Raw genomic sequence first — 18962 nt, forward strand, 5'->3', positions numbered from 1 at the left:
GCATTATCTAGTCAAGAATAACAATAGAAATTATTACCCTTCGAGGACAAAAATTGTTAGTATAATATTACAAGTGGGGTGCCAACGGTAGCATGTGTGAAATCACAATGCTTTAAACTATTTGAGATGTTTTTGTTCATGTTAAAAATGATGGATGGACGCATCCAGTGTGTAATATTATGACCAGTTAAACGAAGATTTCAGTATTATATATAGTTGTATAGTATTATGAGTGCGTGGATTGCTTATGCAATTAATTACACTTCTGGTCCCGACAGAGCGGTCAGGTACTTCTGATAGCGACAGCAATACTGTTGTTTTTGTATGCAAGTTGGATGTTGTTCTCTCAATATCCGTAGCTCTGATGTTGCAACTTGAATCGCGCGGTACAAAAACTCATTCTTGGGATTTCTGTCGGTATCTCTATTGAAAGTTAAAGTCAGGGCTCAGGTCCTTGTAGCATACCAGTGCTTAAAAGGCATCTGAAATTGTGAGTATCGTAGTGGTATCATTGTGAGCGAACTGCCCTTTGTTCTAAAAAAAATAGGGAGAAATTTCTAAGATCTAAAATAAATAAAACAAGTATTAGTATAATATGTATTTTAATGTCACTTTGAACGATTACAATGTACAAGTCTTATTACTATATTTCGTTTCCACAAATTGATTTCGTTCGATTCGGAAGTTCGGTAAACGGTGTCATTTTATTTCGTATACATTTCGTAGCTTCTAAGGGAATAATTTATTTTCTTTTTCGTTGTAAGAAATCCCCATAGAAACGATTTCACTAGGATATGTTTTGTTTCAAGATATGATTTATATTCATGTATGTACACTTATAAGATTAGCGTGATTTAAATAAAATATACAAAGTACTTACAATAAATTTATCACAGATTTTACAAAAGAAATTGAGGGAAATTAACGAAAATGAAATTGAATATTATTAGTGAGCTGATTATTTATTTACAATATGTACATTATACGGTCATATTGAGCAATACTACAAATAAGATTACCAATTTCTATAGAAAAATAGTGCTAATTTTGATGTTTAGCTGAAATTTGTTTAAACAAGTGAAAATCGTTTACTAAGAGTGTCAAGTAAAGCTTAAAAAGCACTATTGCTTTTAACTTGTGTTTACTTTTTAAACCATCACATTCAAATAGTATATTTCAATGCGCTATGATTCGTGTATTATAATCTGTCATTAAATTTAACTACTACTAACTTTACTCTGCAAGAGTTGCACAATAGGCAGGGAAAGTTAGAAATAATTAATTTAGATAATTTAATGAATAATAATTCTGGAAATTTTATATTGAATTATTAGTTTGTGTACATCTTAATTAGCACTAAATAAAGAGTATTTATAAAATTTAATGTTAAAACGTATACAACAATAATGTTAAAAATAACTTTGGATAAATTAAAATACTAAATAACAAATATACTAAAAGCCTGAAATAGCTTTTTTATCATTTTTAACCCGACAAAAGCAATATTATTAAAATATTACTTTCAAGCTGTATTAACAAAACATTATATAGCTATTTAAGGTTAATAGTTAATTCAAGTATTACTTAGATGCAAGTGGAGCTGTCTGCGCATATTGTTGGGCGCTGCACGTTGGTAGAGAGAAGGGATTCACGCTGAACGGTGATGATACAAGTCCTCCCATTCCTGGGGACAATAAAGCTCTTTAATTTTGTGGTCCCTTAAAATTATCATCATCAAAACAATCATCGAAATACGTAACAATTATTGTTAAGCGAGGAATCGAACCCAAGATTACAAGGTTATAGTCAGGACTGCCTTTATTAATATAAGCATTACTCGTTTATCGTCACACAGACCCTTATAATCATAGCTTTGTGATTGAAATTATTATTGACTAGAAAAGTTTATAACACTTTAGTAGAATAGAACAAACATTTTAAATTCCTTATATGCCATCCAAACAGAAACATAACCTCGTCTCGAACCCAAAACAAATGCTTCAATAATGAGGAGCAATTGACAGCAACAGACAATTTTTACTACAACTAGAACGACCTTGAACTAAAGGAAAAATTCATTACTTATTTGTGATCAAACGGTACTATAACGTGCAAAAGAAATATCACAAAAATCAAAAAAGCAAAATGCAAATAAAAAAGCGGATCTACTAACACTGCACGGTGAGATGTTGCCAATTTTGTTGAAAATGCGGCGGACTTTGTCTTACGACCGCGAATGCGCTTCTCTTTTCTTTCGCTTGCCCTTTCATAGCATCGCATTTTGTATGAATGTTTGCGGGACAGTCATCTTTAGACTCCACGTTTCTTTCAATGTAATCGCTATCTTTTGGGTACGTGTTATACTGGTCAGTTAAGTGTCCATTCATATTCGCCGGATGATATGGCCCCAGAGACACTGACGGAACAGATATAGGTTAACGAAAAAGCGAAGCGTATATATATGTTTTGTGTAAATATATATATATATATAGGTGGACTGAAAAGTTCGTAAGCTAACAGATTTTTTTATAGGATTGAATATTTATTCCATCCAGCCTTCGAAAGTGATACTACGATTATAGCGGTCATACAATTTTTCATGTTCCTTGTTTCATTTTTCAAAAAGCCTATTTTGAGGCTATAGACAAATCGTACTATAAAAATGTTATCGAAAAATTGTATGACCTTATGATTGTATTTTCGGCGATTACCTCTTTCAGCTTCAGCTTTTAAGCAATATTAAATAAAAATTAAGTTGTAATAAATTACGCAAATATTCGAAGCTTTTAACTAAATTTTTCTACTTTATATATGACCTCTACAGTCTACATTATATTTGAACTTTAAACCACAAATTTAATATGTTACTAAGATGCTTACGAAGTGGTATTGAAGAAAATATTTTTCTGATATACAATTTTTATGCAACCAATTAAAAAAAACATTTAAATAAGTAATTTAGATGTTGGTGTCTCTGACTATATTAGTTCAATAAACATATTTAAAAATCATTGGCTATTAATAAATCGGTAATAAAAGTTATCTAAACAAAAGAAACAAGCAAAAAAAATTCATTGTATTTGGTCATAAAATTAAAACTCACGTGAAGTTGTGTTGAAGATGGAGGTCGGTGCCGGGTAATGCTGTGGATGGGGGTAAGAGGCGTGCGGTGTGGACGCGGCCGAGCAGTACCGAGGGGACACGGAGCCGCCACCACTACGCGCGTACTCCTCTAGAATAAAAAGCCTGAACATCAACAACATTCCCGTTAGGGAATTCTATCCGAAGAAATACTTGTAACTTGTGTTGAGTAATGGTTAAGCGTGAGCTGCGCCGGAACTATAATTTTATAAACATAGTCAAATAATATTGTCTTTTATTGACATAACCTTTACACATTTAAAGAAAAACATTTAACCGGATTAAAGTTATGTATTATTATAAATTTACAATTATTTAACATAATTTTAACAACGTTAATGTGTTAAAATTAGTTGGATGTTATTAATATTTTAATAACATCCAACACCTTTTGTCTTCAGTCACCGTGATCACGCACGCGAAACGTCGGATAAATTAAAAATTATGTAAATATAATATAATTATGTAATGTATAAATTAAAGTTATGTATTATTATAATACATAACTTTAATCCGGTTAAAAAGTTTTTTCTTTAAACATAGTAAAAAACAAATGCCATCGGAGTCCAATTCTTTTGTTTCATTTGACCCTTTATATTTGGTTAAAAATACTTTAATCTACGTATTATAAAGTAAATACACATACACGAAGTTAAACATATATTCACTATCTTGAAGGTGACATTATAACATACTAAGCTACATACTACATAGCCCCAAAGTGATGATGATGACCTGTCAGTCACTCACAAACAAGCATTTCCTTCAATAGAAGAACATTATTTATAATAATAAATAACTGTTGCTTTATTTTATGCTCTATGAATGAAGTTTTTGTGAGAAAATAAATAAAGATTATTATTATAATAGACAAATACCCTTTAAAAGTAACAAGATGTTAATAAGACAAATGTATAATAAGTAATAATATCAATAATTATATTTTTTTATTAAAATTTTTATGGACAACAGCTAAACTACTTGAAACATCCAGTTATGTTAATAATGTAATGATTTGGTTTAAAAGAAGTCTGTATTAGTATGTAGCAAATATCTAAGTGATTTATTAAATATTGCACTCAAAATATGTATATGGGATCAAAAATTTAATTCTTGCCCTCAAATCTATTCAAATTAACTATTACCATTAAACTAAAAATAACTATTAAAAAGTGATTATAAATGGGGAAATCAGATTTTAGGTGCAATAATGTAAGAATTCATGTGATTTCGAATCACATGAATTCCTATGAAGCTAGGGTATTTTTTTTCCTGAAAAAATGTCTGTATTAACTTACCGTCTGTCCACTGGGAAGCAGCTGAATCTTGAACACTGACAGCTAATTGCCCAGTATAGGAGTTGAAAGGCATACTGGCAGGAGGTGACCTTGGCGCACCCAGACCTAACTGGTTATTCCGGGGCATCGAATACAATGCCTCTGCTAAGTCCGCTGCCCGTTTTAGAATTATTTCCTGTAAAATGTCACTTAATAAATTCTCACTAAGAATATAACAACATTTAAGTACAGTATACGATAGCTTATGAGCTAATTGTGTAAAATAAAAAGTACAACATTAGGCAAGAACCAGAAGATTTATATAGAAACACAATGACATTGTTTAAAAAATTAAGATTATTATTCTTGATTGTATTACAGATGTAACTATATATATATATATATATATATATATATACATATACTATATGTTTAAAAAATTTAAGTAGAGAGTTTTAATCAGTTTAATATATATTATTATTAACATATATCTGGAATTGTATAGGAAAAACACCTTTTGTATGGCAATCAAGACATTCAATAATTTACCAAAAACATTCAAAGATCTTCCTACTAGACTTTTTAATCGACTTAATGTACTACTTTTGGAAAAAATATTAATGATTATTTGAGTGAAACATTATAATTAATATTAATTTGATAACGTTATAACATATTTTAATGATGTAGTGATAAAATAATATGTGATTTGATATGTAATTATAACTTCTATTCTACTTAATAAGAAAAATTTGCACGCCATTATGTGGCAGAATCTGCGAACTTTAGATTCCACCACTATACAATTTTTGTACCATATTCTTGCAAATAAGTAATTATAAATTTATTTTACAAAGTTAAAATATAATATACATATATTTTAAATCGTAAAACTGTACTAAATCTAAATTATACCAAAAGTATTAATGATGTATTTGATTTCAGCACGAACCTTTGGCAGTTTCTCCGGATCGCCGGGATGTCTCGGTATAAGTTTCTGAAGCCTCTGAAATCCGTAATCTATCGTGGGCTCGTTGAGTGCTGCTATGCGAAAGAAAACAAAATCAATCATTAGTCGCTCCACTAACGAATGAAATCCTAATTGATGGATCACATTAACAACGAATTGGGGTCTACATTTTGGACATTCATATAAAAGCGACCTGCTTCGCACGGCTGGACATTTTTTCAAATATGTTGGATATAAATATAGCCTATTTTACTTAGGGATAAATTATCATATCATCGGTCTAGTATTTTTTAGTTAAGTCGATTCAAACATTTAAAAAATCCTCTTAATAATGATAAGTATACATCATGTTCACTATGTACAAAAAATGCAGCAGTGTTATGACTTCAGCGTGCGACTCTCATCCCTTCGATCCTAGGCTGTGCACTAATGGACTTTCTTTCTATGTGCGCATTTAACATTGACTCAAACGGTGAAGGGAGACATCGTGAGGAAATCGTCTTGCCTTAGACCCAAAAAATCGACGTGTGTCAGGCGCCGGAGGCAAATCATCCAATTGCCTATTAGATTGATTGATCGTGAAACAGATACAGAAATGCAAAAATGTTTTCAAAGTCAATAAAATTGAATATATACTCACAAACATAAACGAATCTTCCAGGTGCACCTTTGCAGAACTGTTTACTCTTATAGGACAACGTTACTTCTACAACACCTGGAATATGTCTCGGCGGTGTCTGTACTCGAATCGCATGTGATGTTATCAACTGTAGAAAATATTAATCTTATAACAATAAATAAATAAATAGGCCAGAAGACTAACATTAGGACGCTTGACGTGCTTTTCGTTCATATTATATGTATATTAGGTTTCTCATGTAAAGATATATCATTTTGTACGACAAATTAAGTTCTTATGTTAATAATGCGTATTACTAATGGATCAATTATAACTGTTAAATAAAAATAATTCGGTAGTTGCAAGTTTTGAATTGAACTTACAAGAATTAAATACCAATTTTATGGTGGCTTTATTGTTATGAAGCTATTTCTTGTAGGCAATTCTAGCCCTGCCCTGTTTTATGTCGGTATAGTAGATAGAGGTTTTTAGTATTGATCAATGTTTTATATTTAATAATCCAGGATTTAAAATAAAAATAAAGAAAGAAAATTAAAAGTGAGCGAGAATGAACCACAAAATAGGTAATCAATTTTCCAAATATATATTTTTTTTATTTCTTAATCCTACAGCTAACATAAGTTATATATAACAAAAACAATTATACGTACTAAAGATATAGAGAAAGATGGAATACATAACATATACAAAAAGGTGCAAACATTAGCGAAAGGAAGGAAGGAACAAACAATATTTTTTTTAAATACATTTAACTAAGTAATCCCTTTAAATGTTTACTTAATTAAACCAAGCTTTAGAATAAACCTTATCATATATTACCTCACTCCACACCAGCATAGTGCCAAATACTACTTGAAGGCCATCGAAGAAATTGTCGCCCACTATGATAACGGTCGAACCTCCCGATGTCCATCCTTCACTTGGAGATATTGCTTTGATGCATGGCGTTGCTACTGGCAACGGTGGATATAATCCCGCTAGAAAGAGAGTATTTTATTTTAAATTAGTTTCCTTGGTATCTTTCAGGTCAAATTATTTTACAAGATATGGTAAGACTTAAGACCGGGCACTAATCAAATCACTCATCGTAGATTTGATTTTATTTAAGTATGTGATTCTTGAATTAAAAACAATAAATATGCATTGATCCTTTACAATAATTTCAATGGTTGACTCTACACTAAACAATATTAAAAATAACAAAGTCACCTCTAACGTTTACCTAAATTCGTTTTTATTCAATCATGGCGAGTGTTATGGAGCCTAAATATAATTAGGATTAGTTTGGTCGAGAGCTGTTACTAGTGATTTTATTAAATATTGTATATTTTACGAGTTATTTAAATAAAAAGCAATTCCACCTCATTTGTTCCGCGAAACACTGTATCGTCCGTCTCATCTCACACGAACTTCAGGCATACGTTTGTTTCACCAGAGGAGACTCGCGGGTGAAATCAAGAATTTTGCTTGCCTAATGCGCGCTCTTAAGAAATTATCATTGTCACAAGTCAGACGCAAAGTATAGTAATGAAACTGGTTCTAGATTGTTAGTGTTTTTTCTGCCACGGTTCATACGGATTCACATTTCTTTTATATTTTCCGATACAATAACTTGATACAATTACGGTACTTTATAAGCCGTATTCTATAGATCACGAGTTGAATAAACGCTAGTTAAAACTCTTCCGTTCTTTCTGAAGAAACACAATCGAAACTAAGATACTATCGCTAGAATGAACTATGTTTTGTGAAAATGAATTTTAATGAAACGATATAGAGTTGACAACGTGAAAAGGTGGTTAAGACCTTATTAAACTTTGTAGTGAGGGGGACACGCACTGTAAGACAAGGGGCCTCGTCCTGAAATCTTACAAACAAAACGACGCGGTAATAAAGGCAAGAGAAAGTGAATTTAAGGGGACGAAAGGAGATTACACCGGCGGCGGTTCTTTATTAATTTGAGTAGGTAAAGATTTTTCTGGAAGAAATTTTAATTTTTAATATTCAATAAGCTGGCTTTGAGTATTAAATTAACTTCATTATATTTCTGAAATAGAGAGTCGACCCCTGGTTCGGTTTCCAAAATAAGAATCGTAATTGCTACGGGACGAAGACATTTCCATAGAATTATCAAAACAAAAAATTTTGTCTGATTAATGTGGTTTCAATATAAAGAATTACGGCTCGTAGTGCTTTTTCTATATAGCCACAGTAACGCGTGGCTATATATCCCGAATGGTAATCATTTTTGTATTGTAGTTACGAAGACGCAGAATTACTTTTCTATACACTATTAACCTCTTTAGCAAGTCTTGTGTAGTTGAGAAAATACTAATATTCGTACAAATTCCATATCGAAAGCTGAATTTCTTACATCAAATGATTTTTCCGATACCAAAGAGCGATAATTCGAATTTTTCGCGTGGAACAATTCATGAGGAAATTATCCCTTTTCTCTTCATGCCTCCGACGCCTCCCAGCCACCCTCGGTCAAAGTTGCTTGCGAAATGTCTACACTGATTCTCCGCATACAAACGACATTCTCAAAGCTGTATTACGACTTTACACATTATCTTACCCGTTTTATTGTTCACTTTACTCACTTCCAGTGTATTGTTATTAATTACGCACTGTTTTATATAAAAATAAACTAAATAAGGGTTTTATTTAGTTATTATATAACTAATTTTAACAGAGTGTTTTATCTAAAACTCTCTTTAATTTCAACACAGAGTTTTCAATCACAACACAATTTGACAGAAAAATAGGGGTGGGAAGGGAAAACAATTATGGGATACTATTTAAGGAATATATCTGGAAGTCAAAAAATTTGTTCTACCTCAAACGCTTTCTTTAGTCAAATTTTGTACCAGACGCCGGACAAAATTCAGCTTCATTTAACACGTTACACGTTTGCAGTTAAGTAATATTTAAATTACAGAGGTTATAAATACTAAAACGTGTGCATAAGTTTTTTTTGTACGAAAATGTTCGGATAAAAAAAAGAAATATGAGAAAAATCTATAAAAAATCAATAGAAATAATAAAAACAAAAGAGAACGTACAAGTAGGTTCGATTGCAGCTTCTGTACCTTCTGTAGGGTCTAGCCGTTTCGCTCGGCGGCCATGTTTGCTGTTATTATGAACAAACATATTATCTGATATTGCTAATAGCGGGCCGTCTACCATCACCTGTGTTGATATCACCACCTGTAAAAGAATTAGCTTTAAATAATTGTGACTCAATAGTATATAGAGGTTTATTAACAGTTACTTCAACCTTTAATGTTTTCGATCGCTTAATATGTAATAGCAACATTTTCGTACCGAAGAATTCCCGTTCGAAATAAATAGATTGAAGACTCTGGGTGTAATATTTGAGGCATGTAGTATTTACTATTTGATATTCTGAATTTTTAAATTATTTATTAGACCTTATAGGAAAAAAAATCTTATTATTATGTATGTAGAATTATAGTCTGGCTTTGTAAACAATCACAAATATTACTCTTTTTACGATTCCTGACGAAATATCCTAAAAAATGAATTTGTTAAATCAAGTCACTTGAAGACCTTAATTCAAACTAGCGATTGATTATAATTAAATCCTATTTTTCATAATTTCATCTTATACCAATATAATCATATTCAAATCAGGTAAGTCTAAACCATCTCAGGGACCACCCGGCAATCGGAAGGCCAAATAAGAGTGCAAATTGCACTTCCTTGCATACCTACGCAATCGTTCGACCATTTCCTCAAGTCGAGACATTGGCCCCACCTCCCAAGGGACTCTCCCTTTCTGTTGTGTATGTGTGTGTAACGTATACGAGGTTATTTTTGTAACTATATTTGTGTGATCTTGAACTTCGTCGCTAACCAAATGTTTAGTACATATTTAAATATATGCTTTTAGTGCATGAATTATTCTTTATCGATACATAATTTAAAATTAGTTAGCAATTTCCTAGGTATTTAACATTCCTATTAATAGCTATGTCACCGTAAAATTGTAAACACCGTTAGATTGTAATATATCTCGCGAGATTGTAAACTGTCGAAAGATTGTGAACCTCAACGAACTGCTTACAATTTAAGGTATTATTATTCGGTAGTTATATGAAATTGTTGGGAAATAAAATTAATCTGTAATTGACCAAAGAAGTTTGAATGATAACTAAGTTAGTGTAGTACAATCTACCGAATAATAATACGTTAAATTGTAAGCAGTACGCTGAGGTTCACAATCTTTCGACAGTTTATAATCTCGCGAGATAGATTACAATCTAACGGTTTTTACAATTTTACGTTAACAGCTATACCACTAAAGATTCTTACCCTTGAAACGTGGGGAACGACCACTGAATAATTCAATGACACACGGAAAGTCCAAATATAGACATAGCTACATCGACGTATCGAAATGTACGCTTAATATTAGTTGTATTAAGTTCTATATTTGTTTAAAGTTCGCAGAGGACACGTAAGACAAATATGTCTTGGGAACTGTGGAAGCAAATTTGTACTCATAAGTAGAGTGAATGCACCTTTACCGCAGCGTTAGGGGTGACGTTAATTACTTTATATGGCTGTTAAAGTTTTAAACAAGAAAGTTAATGGTGTTATTATTATATAAATAAGTTCTTTGTACTAGTTACTATATTAGTTGTTATTATTATTATTAATTGATCATTATATTTCTAATTTAAATTTGACGACTCATTGGTTTAGTGGTTAGTACCCCTGCGAATCCATGGGTCCCGGGTTCGATCCCCGGCTGAGACGAACATCGATGTGATGAGCATTTGGTGTTGTGCTTTGGTCTTGGGTGTTTAAATATGTATTTATATGTCTATCTATCTATAATATGTATGTATATCCGTTGCCTAGTACCCATAACACAAGCTTCACCAGCTTAGCATGGGACTAGGTAAATTGGTGTGAATTGTCAAAAAAAAAAAAAATTGTTGCAAGAATACTTAACTAAATTAGCACGGTCTTAAATATTATTGAATTCGTTTAATAACAAGATTTTTAAGTTGTTATTTTATCACTTATCACGGTGCCAACGAAAATTTATATTGCTATGAAAAATTGAAAACAAGTGACTTAAAAATTACCTGCACATTAAAACAAAAGCTGAACATATATTTATTTAATACTTTGGAAATAGAGCCTACTCTACACAAGTAGACATAAAATCATTCTTATGGGGAAAGAATATATTGATAAACTTAAACGCGAGCGTTCACCCACTTAATAGAATTAGAGTTGAGAATTAATGTTATCAAATTCAAACAAATCTTAACTAGAACAAATCAGTACAATTTAAGTAAATAGATAAACTCGAATAAATAAATTTAATTTCATCCCTCGGCTAAATTGGAGGCGCTTCAAATATTAAAGAGTCATGAACGCAACCCTTCCTTCACTTGAGGGCGATACTGTTACTGTATGCCGCAAGCTTTTATTTATTTTAAGAAAAACGAATAACTGTACTTTTAAGTTAGTCTAATAGATTGTTATTCATAACGCCTTGAGTCACACATGTAGTGTTAAAACATAGGTATACAAAAAAGAAGTGATCAATATGAATTAAAAGCCGGATTTATTTATTCATAAAAACCCGCTCAATTATTAGGTAAAAAAACCTATACATATTACGTTGTACTTCTGCCCTTCTCTTTATATAATAAAAATAAATAAAGAGCGTTATTTACAAAGTTATATAATTGAAATATAAAGCATTTTCCTTCTCTGTATATACACTTAAGTAAATACTTCCAACCTGTGTTATCAATTAGCTTCAGTGATAAAATAAATAAAGCACTGGCGCTACAACCTTTTCAGGTGTAGGCTTCAGATTTTTGAATCTGTTTCACGATGATTTGTCAATAAGCAAGTAGGTGATCAGCCTCCTGTGCCTGACACACGCCGTCGACGTTTTTGGTCTAAGGCTAAGGTTTCCTCACGATATTTTCCTTCACCGTTCAAGCGAATGTTAAATGTGCACATAGATAGTCCATTGGTGCACAGCTGGGGATCGAACCTACGACCTCAGGGATGAGAGTCGTACGCTAAAGCCACTAGGCTGCTCTGCTTCAGTGGTTTAGATTTAGATTCTTAAATTGACGTCTTTTTGCCGTCTGCTTAATAAACAGTACAAGAAAAATATAAAGTAAAATTTATTCAGCGGTTGCAGAAGAAAGTATTTGACTTGTACCCTTCCCTATACGCGATAGAGATAGACTTGTGAAACACAGTAATTTTTCCTTTCTCTAGTAAATACAGAAATTTCTTTGTTCAAACCGTAGGTTCTAAGAAACGAACGTTATACTTGACAGCGGAAAGATTGTACAAAATAAAAACTTCGTAAGAAGTGCTTTTGACAATTATTTTATTAGTCTAGTCGACAAGTTGAAAATGGTACAAAATAGAGATACTGCTCTTAAAATTATGTGAGATAGCTCATTGGATCCGGAATGACGTCTAGAAAAATGTGCCAAAAGCGTGTATTAGCACATAAAAAATTGCAAAAGTTATAAACAATTAAAGATGAAACAAAAATGGCATTTTTTGTACCATTTTCAACTTGTCGACTAGACTATATAGACATTTCATAGCTATGATAAAAGCTTGCTTTTTACTTAACTTGGAGGTCATGGGTTTGATTCCCAGCGAAACCAAGCTTCGTGCTATAGCTTAAACCTCATTCTAGGGTAGACTTAGACGTAAATTTAAATTAAAGTTTGTGCTCTTTACCTGAAATCTTCTCATATCCCGAGGATTGCCAGCATTCTTTAAACAGTTCTGATTGCATTTCAAGAAGAACTTTAGAAAAAATCTGAAACAAACAGAAGCGTTTCTTAATACCAAAACCTTGTAGTAATTAAATAAATGTAACAAGCCGTTTCCACTTCACTCTGTTTTTGTTGCTTTTTTTAAACCAAACTATTAGCTGTAATTTGTTTCTTATGATCAAAATTTGTACCTTCCGCCCTTCTTACTTTTTGTGAAGTTCACACTTTTTTCCAACCCAAGCAAAATCTTTGAAGGTCATTATTTTCTAGAGTGGCATATCGTATTACATAAAGCTGATTTGTGCAATTTATTCTTCAAGGAAAAATGAGCTTTATACGGTCGAGATAGGGTCGAGGAGGGTGGCCGATGCGTATTGAGCGTACGATAGGCGATCACGATGAATGCTTCAGTAGAAATATTTTACATGGCCCGCGGCTACAGCCACGCGAATATTGTTGTGCCAACAGACAATGAGATATTCCGAGAGCTGTTACAACTTAACAAAAACTGATTAACAACGAGGGTTTAATGTGAGACGATAGATGAGGTAACAGCTCTGTATAATCCAAAATCTGGCGTTTCCGAACGTATTTGTAGAGCCCGCGGCGTCGCACATCTGTTCCCGCATTATTTATGTTAAACACCTTATGTCACAATATTGCGAGTTAGGAGTTTACGCCTGTCAACCGACACTGGGTCTATGAATGGAGATATTTTAAGAAACTGAGGACAGATATATCGCCTTGACAGTGAATGTGGTTTGTCATTCCGAGAGCCGCTGCTAATAAAATGACAAATTTTTTTAATGTAACAACGTTACGTTGACGTATAGTACAACCCATTAAAACATATAATCCTGCTTCATGTTGGGTTCAAATAATATTACTGAATAGCATAGTATTGCCACATATACATATTTCCACCTTGACCCCTAACTATACACTACCATCTAGCTATAGTAAAACCTATTAAAACAATAGAGAACGCATAGCGCGTGCAATCAAACTCCATGTTGGGTTTAAACAACATTACTGAATATGTATTATAATAATATATTCCCACATATACATATTACCATCTTGACCCCGAACTATACACTACTATCTACGTAGTTTTTTCCATATTTGTTACAATTATTAAGCGTAATTCTAAGAATTAAACTATACCGGTTTATCGGCTAAAGTTGTTGAAATGTTCGCATTTCACAATACGAGTAGAGACCCGACAGGCGCTAATTTATATGAAGCTCCACGTAATTTACGACTACCTTACCACCTTACATCTGCTACTGAATTAGAAAGAAACTTTTATTGAGAGCTTTTAATTTAAAACACCCATTAACTTTAGTTAGGAGCGTATTTCAATATTTTTTTATTATTCTAAACTATCAACTGTGCGTGTGCGTGTTTGTTACAAGGCAAAACCTCCTGGAGCAATTTACAGACAGACATAACATTTATTAGTAACGAAACAGACACACAAAAAAAACAAAAAATATGGAAAAAAAAAGGAAATAGGTACATTTTAAGTTTGTAATGTGTGTGTGTTGCGCATGTGACTGGCCCTGACTCAGCATTATGTTGTTTCGCAGACGTGTTCATCAGCACTGGTCATCCTGCCAGAGACCACAACAGATATTTTGCGCCTCTGACGCAAAAAAATAAAAATAATGTACGTAATAATAATAGTGGAAAAAATTATAATAGTAAAAAATTTAGAGTGAAAGTAAAGAAGTCAGAATTAAGAATGTAATACGAATAGTTTAGAATTACAATTAGATGATTTTTAATTGTGTATCTATAGGACAACGTCTATGCTAGTAGGTACATTATAATACGATGCATTCAAGATATTTTGCAGAATTATATGAAGTTTAAATAGTATATTTTGTTTTTGAAAACCATGTGTACTAGTACTTTAAGAAATATTGAATTTCATTGATTTAAAATGAAGAATTAAGTGGAACACCCTAGCAGCATATTCATTGTTCACGATTATATACTTTACAATTAAATTTCAAGATGAGGTATTATGAAACTTGAAAATCAACGCCAAATATTTATTTATAATTTTGGTACATACTTTAATCGTGAAATGTATTTATTTAGTACTTTTATTTCAATTTTGGTTAAACTTAATGAATAATACAAGTATTCACAGATGTGTTAAGTGTAAAAATTTTGAAATAAAAATCAAACGCGTCCCTTACAAAAATGGCCGCGTTCTATGTGAAAATATTTTCCCCGTAGCAAGTACGAAAGAAAAGAGTGCTTTCGTCGTAAAAACTAACCCTCCCTTTTCATCCCTTACTGTGTGTAATACAGCCCCGTTCTTAAAGGTTTATCTTTAGATACCTATCATAGGAAAACTGCGCTTTGAATAACCAGTACAAGTAGGCCATTTTGATTGACCTTAAAAAGATTTTCATAGTACATATATTCTTTTCTACATGTTTTATTATAGGGATTAATGTTATTCACACTTTTTGTTAACAAATAAATAATAACAATAACAATAAACTTAAATGGTGCAACTGGCGGCCTTATTGCTACTACCCGATCACTTCCAGGCAACCCTAAATAAAGAAAACAGTAAAAAAAGAAAAGATTTGTGAAGCCCAACCTAATTTATAATAAAAACAATAAAATCTTAATTTTAATAAAGACAAAAAAGCAGAACTAAAAGAAAAAAAAACTAATGTTAAGATGTATATATGATAATAAAATATATTCTCGTATCTTTAACTTCTACTGAATCTAATAACGGTTTGAGTTGATAAAATCATAATCACTTTAATAATTAGTAAATTTAAAAAAAATATTCTCTTCTGAGCCTAATTAAGCGGATTAACTATTAGAAGCTGAGATTCCAGCAGCATCAGAAAAATCACAGACATTTTTCAACTGTATACAGTTGTAACATCTTAATACTAGACGACATTCATAACAGGTTTACTAGCATAGTATAATATACATATCAAAATAATAAACATTGATTGCTCATAGTTTCAGTTGGTATCTTGACTATGTAAAAAATCTACTACGGCATTAAGTCGCGGTGAGGGGTGGCGCAGGGTGAAATACTTGAAGCCACCCGCCTCATCCTCCGCGCCCAAGATACTATGTTTATTTGCATAAGATGTTCTCTTTTAAATAACTAAAACTATAGCGGAATAATTTATTGCGCTAACATTCTTTATACTTTCAGGTTCAGGTCCGACAATCGCGATACAGAATTTATATTAGTTTTAATTAGAAGATTTTTTAAACCCAAAAAGCAGGTCCTATATGAAACATTTTAGATACTATTGCAACGAAAATTGAAAATAATTTTCTATACGACACCTATCTGACATGATAATAATTACAAGAGATATTCTCTTGTAATTCTCTCTATTTTTCTGTCGTTATCTTTTTGTTTATCTATTTATCTATAACAAACTGTTAAGTTGTATATGATTATAAGTAAATAATAGTCTTATCAGTAATAACTCTATAATCTACGCCGTAATTTATTGCAAACTTTCGAAGCTTTCATTAAACGAAACCAGCAATATTCAGTATTATCAATCGTAGTTAACAAGTGAATATCGAAATGACCACGAGTCGAATCGAATTGAACAATCGAACGTTCAGGAAGATCGCGAGCGACAACAAGCGGTCTCCACCAACTTTTCCCTTTTAACCTTTCGTCCCCCTGTACTCCCTCGGGAGGCGGTCCCCAGGGCAGGCATTGACTCCCCACGCCCCACCACCACTCAATACCGACACGCCATGCGGACGCCAAAGATTAAGTACGCGGAAGGTTGAACAAGCTTGTAGCTGGTTTCAAAACATAACTGTCCAAAGTTTTAGTAGCTATAAAGTAATAAGAGTGACTATTAATTTAAAAATATTGTCGCTTGATTTAGTTCCTTTGTGTGACTGTTTTCTTAGATATAGTTTGTAACACCATGCTGTGTTAAAAATCAGTAAGATAATATTGTTAACTACCCATTTAAATAAAGCTTTGTAAACTTACCCAAATATTGCATTATTAAATTATTTTTTCGAATGCTTTAAACTTCGAACGGTACGATATTTCTTGTATTATAAAAAAGCTATAAATTATTATTAATAGTTTTTGTCTTAATAAGATTTTTTTTTATCTTCGCTATATTTAAATGGAAATGTAAAAATGCGTCCAGTCTGTGCTGTATAGTCTATGTTAACATGCGACGGGCCCATAACGGGACCAGTTTTTGACTTTGTTTTTCCGCATGTGCCTATATCCCGCGTAAATATTTTAGTACGTACCAAATTCAAGGGTTAACTGCCCCTCGACCTTTTAAGTAAATAATAAAAAAAAAAACAAAAAAAACTACTAGACAGCTTAAAAACTGCTATCATAGTAGAATATACTCGTAAAAAAATATTACCTTAAATACTAATTCAACAGTCGAAACGTAATTTTATGTTTAAATCCCGCGTCCCTTAAACTTAGAAATCGTTAGAAAATTATTAGTAAGAAATAGAACCTTAGACAAAACCTTAGAAATCTAAATGTACCAGTATGAAAGAATATTTATAAAACTTCAAGAGACGCTATAACAAATTTTGGCCTTGGCTTGGAGTTCTGCTGAATATTCTTTGGGCATGTAAGTGGGCCATCTGTGATTGACACACGTCGTTTTTGGGTCTGAGAAGGTCATGTCAGTTTCCCGAAGTTCTTTTATTGACCGAGAAAGTGATAATAGCAGATTTGGAAAGAAAATTCTATATAATTCAGCGGGCTTAAAACAGTCAGTAGATTACTTTAACAACGATATAAAATAAAGTTATTTTTAAATCAAATCGTTCTTGCTATACATTTTTATAGGTACATAAAAATGCCATTTTTATAACATCCATAATATATTCCAATAAAGCAATGTAGTAGTTTTTCCGACGGAGGGGTATCGCAGACGACGCAGCATCCCGTTGCCATGGCAACGCGATAAAACCTTTCCTTTCATAGTCGTAAGCAGTAAAAGTACGATTTTCAGATAAAGCAAGAATATCGTTTGTCTACACAATTTTTATTATGTTTCTCTTAATAATTTATCTATGATCTCTCTCTATCTTTATACAGATATTAATAAATTTGATGGCTTTAACCAAGTTCATATGAATCCACATATACATATAAATTTATATTTATTTTTCAACATTATCTTATTGACTCAGTAGTCTTAGGATAGTGTATATATTTTTTGTTAAAAAATAAACATTAAATAAAATGTTATATATATATATATATATAAATATATATATATAGATATATGAATGTGTTTGTAATGAAATTTAAAAATACAAAGCCAATTAATTATCGACTATAATATTAGGACTGCCCTACTAATATTAAAAAACCTCCCGCAGAAATTTTTTACTACGCTACGCGAGAATTTGGAAAAAAATATATGTTTATCGCAAAACCTTTCCTATACTAAGTCGGTCGCCTGACTGAAAACGCGCTCGGCGCCGAGTAGTTTCTATTGACAAACGCGCTGAATACTCTCTGCGCCTACCTGCTTATGCTAGTATACTTACGGATATTCATACTATTGAACGAGTATCGCGAATGCCATATCTACGTATCTGTATGGATCTATATCTAATAATGACGGCTCTATTTATAAACGCGACTATCAGAAGTTTGTCGCCAACCAGATACCATGCTTGCTATACACTCGCATATTAAATTTTAATACCAGCCGATATCTTTTATTTAAACCTAAACAATCAAATATTCAGTATTTATATTTTTTAACCACAGTACAAATATAAATAATTAAAAATTAAAACAAATTTAAAAAGGTCCCTTGTACAGTGTACCTTTAGTGCTGGCATTTCCTCGCTGTATTGCGATACTTATTCGTTGAGCGAGGAAAGCTTTAATTTTACATTTTATAGAAAAAAAAATACATTTAGTGTTAATAAATGTTATTAAACATTAGATTTCCAAGCTACAAAAAAAATCCTCTGGCATACTTCGTACTGCAAGATATGATCTGTTTCAGTATAACATATTTGTTTTATCGTAATCCTTTTAAAGTTTTCCTAGAGGATTGGAGTAACAGGAAAAGTAGATGAAATTGAAAATTCAAATCCTGTAC

At 32.0% G+C, this 18962-nt stretch overlaps 1 protein-coding gene across 6 annotated transcripts in view; it reads right to left on the minus strand.

Moving 5' to 3' along the window:
• Nucleotides 1-585: 585 nt before the first annotated feature.
• LOC125052703 (transcription factor collier) overlaps nucleotides 586-18962 on the minus strand; it is a 56911-nt gene continuing 38534 nt past the window's right edge. The window contains exons 8-16 of one of the 6 annotated variants that reach the window (XM_047653690.1): nucleotides 12791-12872; nucleotides 9121-9238; nucleotides 6848-7005; nucleotides 6029-6155; nucleotides 5371-5459; nucleotides 4440-4614; nucleotides 3104-3232; nucleotides 2174-2416; nucleotides 1574-1684 (exon numbers count right to left, since the gene is read on the minus strand). In XM_047653690.1, coding sequence (XP_047509646.1) covers nucleotides 1683-1684; nucleotides 2174-2416; nucleotides 3104-3232; nucleotides 4440-4614; nucleotides 5371-5459; nucleotides 6029-6155; nucleotides 6848-7005; nucleotides 9121-9238; nucleotides 12791-12872 — 1123 coding nt within the window. In that variant the 3' untranslated portion in view covers nucleotides 1574-1682. Of the gene's footprint in view, nucleotides 1685-2173; nucleotides 2417-3103; nucleotides 3247-4439; nucleotides 4615-5370; nucleotides 5463-6028; nucleotides 6156-6847; nucleotides 7006-9093; nucleotides 9239-12790; nucleotides 12873-18962 lie in introns of those variants that run through there. The other 5 variants (XM_047653689.1, XM_047653688.1, XM_047653687.1 and 2 more) reach the window with 5 other exon arrangements.

Source organism: Pieris napi, chromosome 9 (genome assembly GCF_905475465.1).
Source record: "Pieris napi chromosome 9, ilPieNapi1.2, whole genome shotgun sequence".
Taxonomy (NCBI): domain Eukaryota; kingdom Metazoa; phylum Arthropoda; class Insecta; order Lepidoptera; family Pieridae; genus Pieris; species Pieris napi.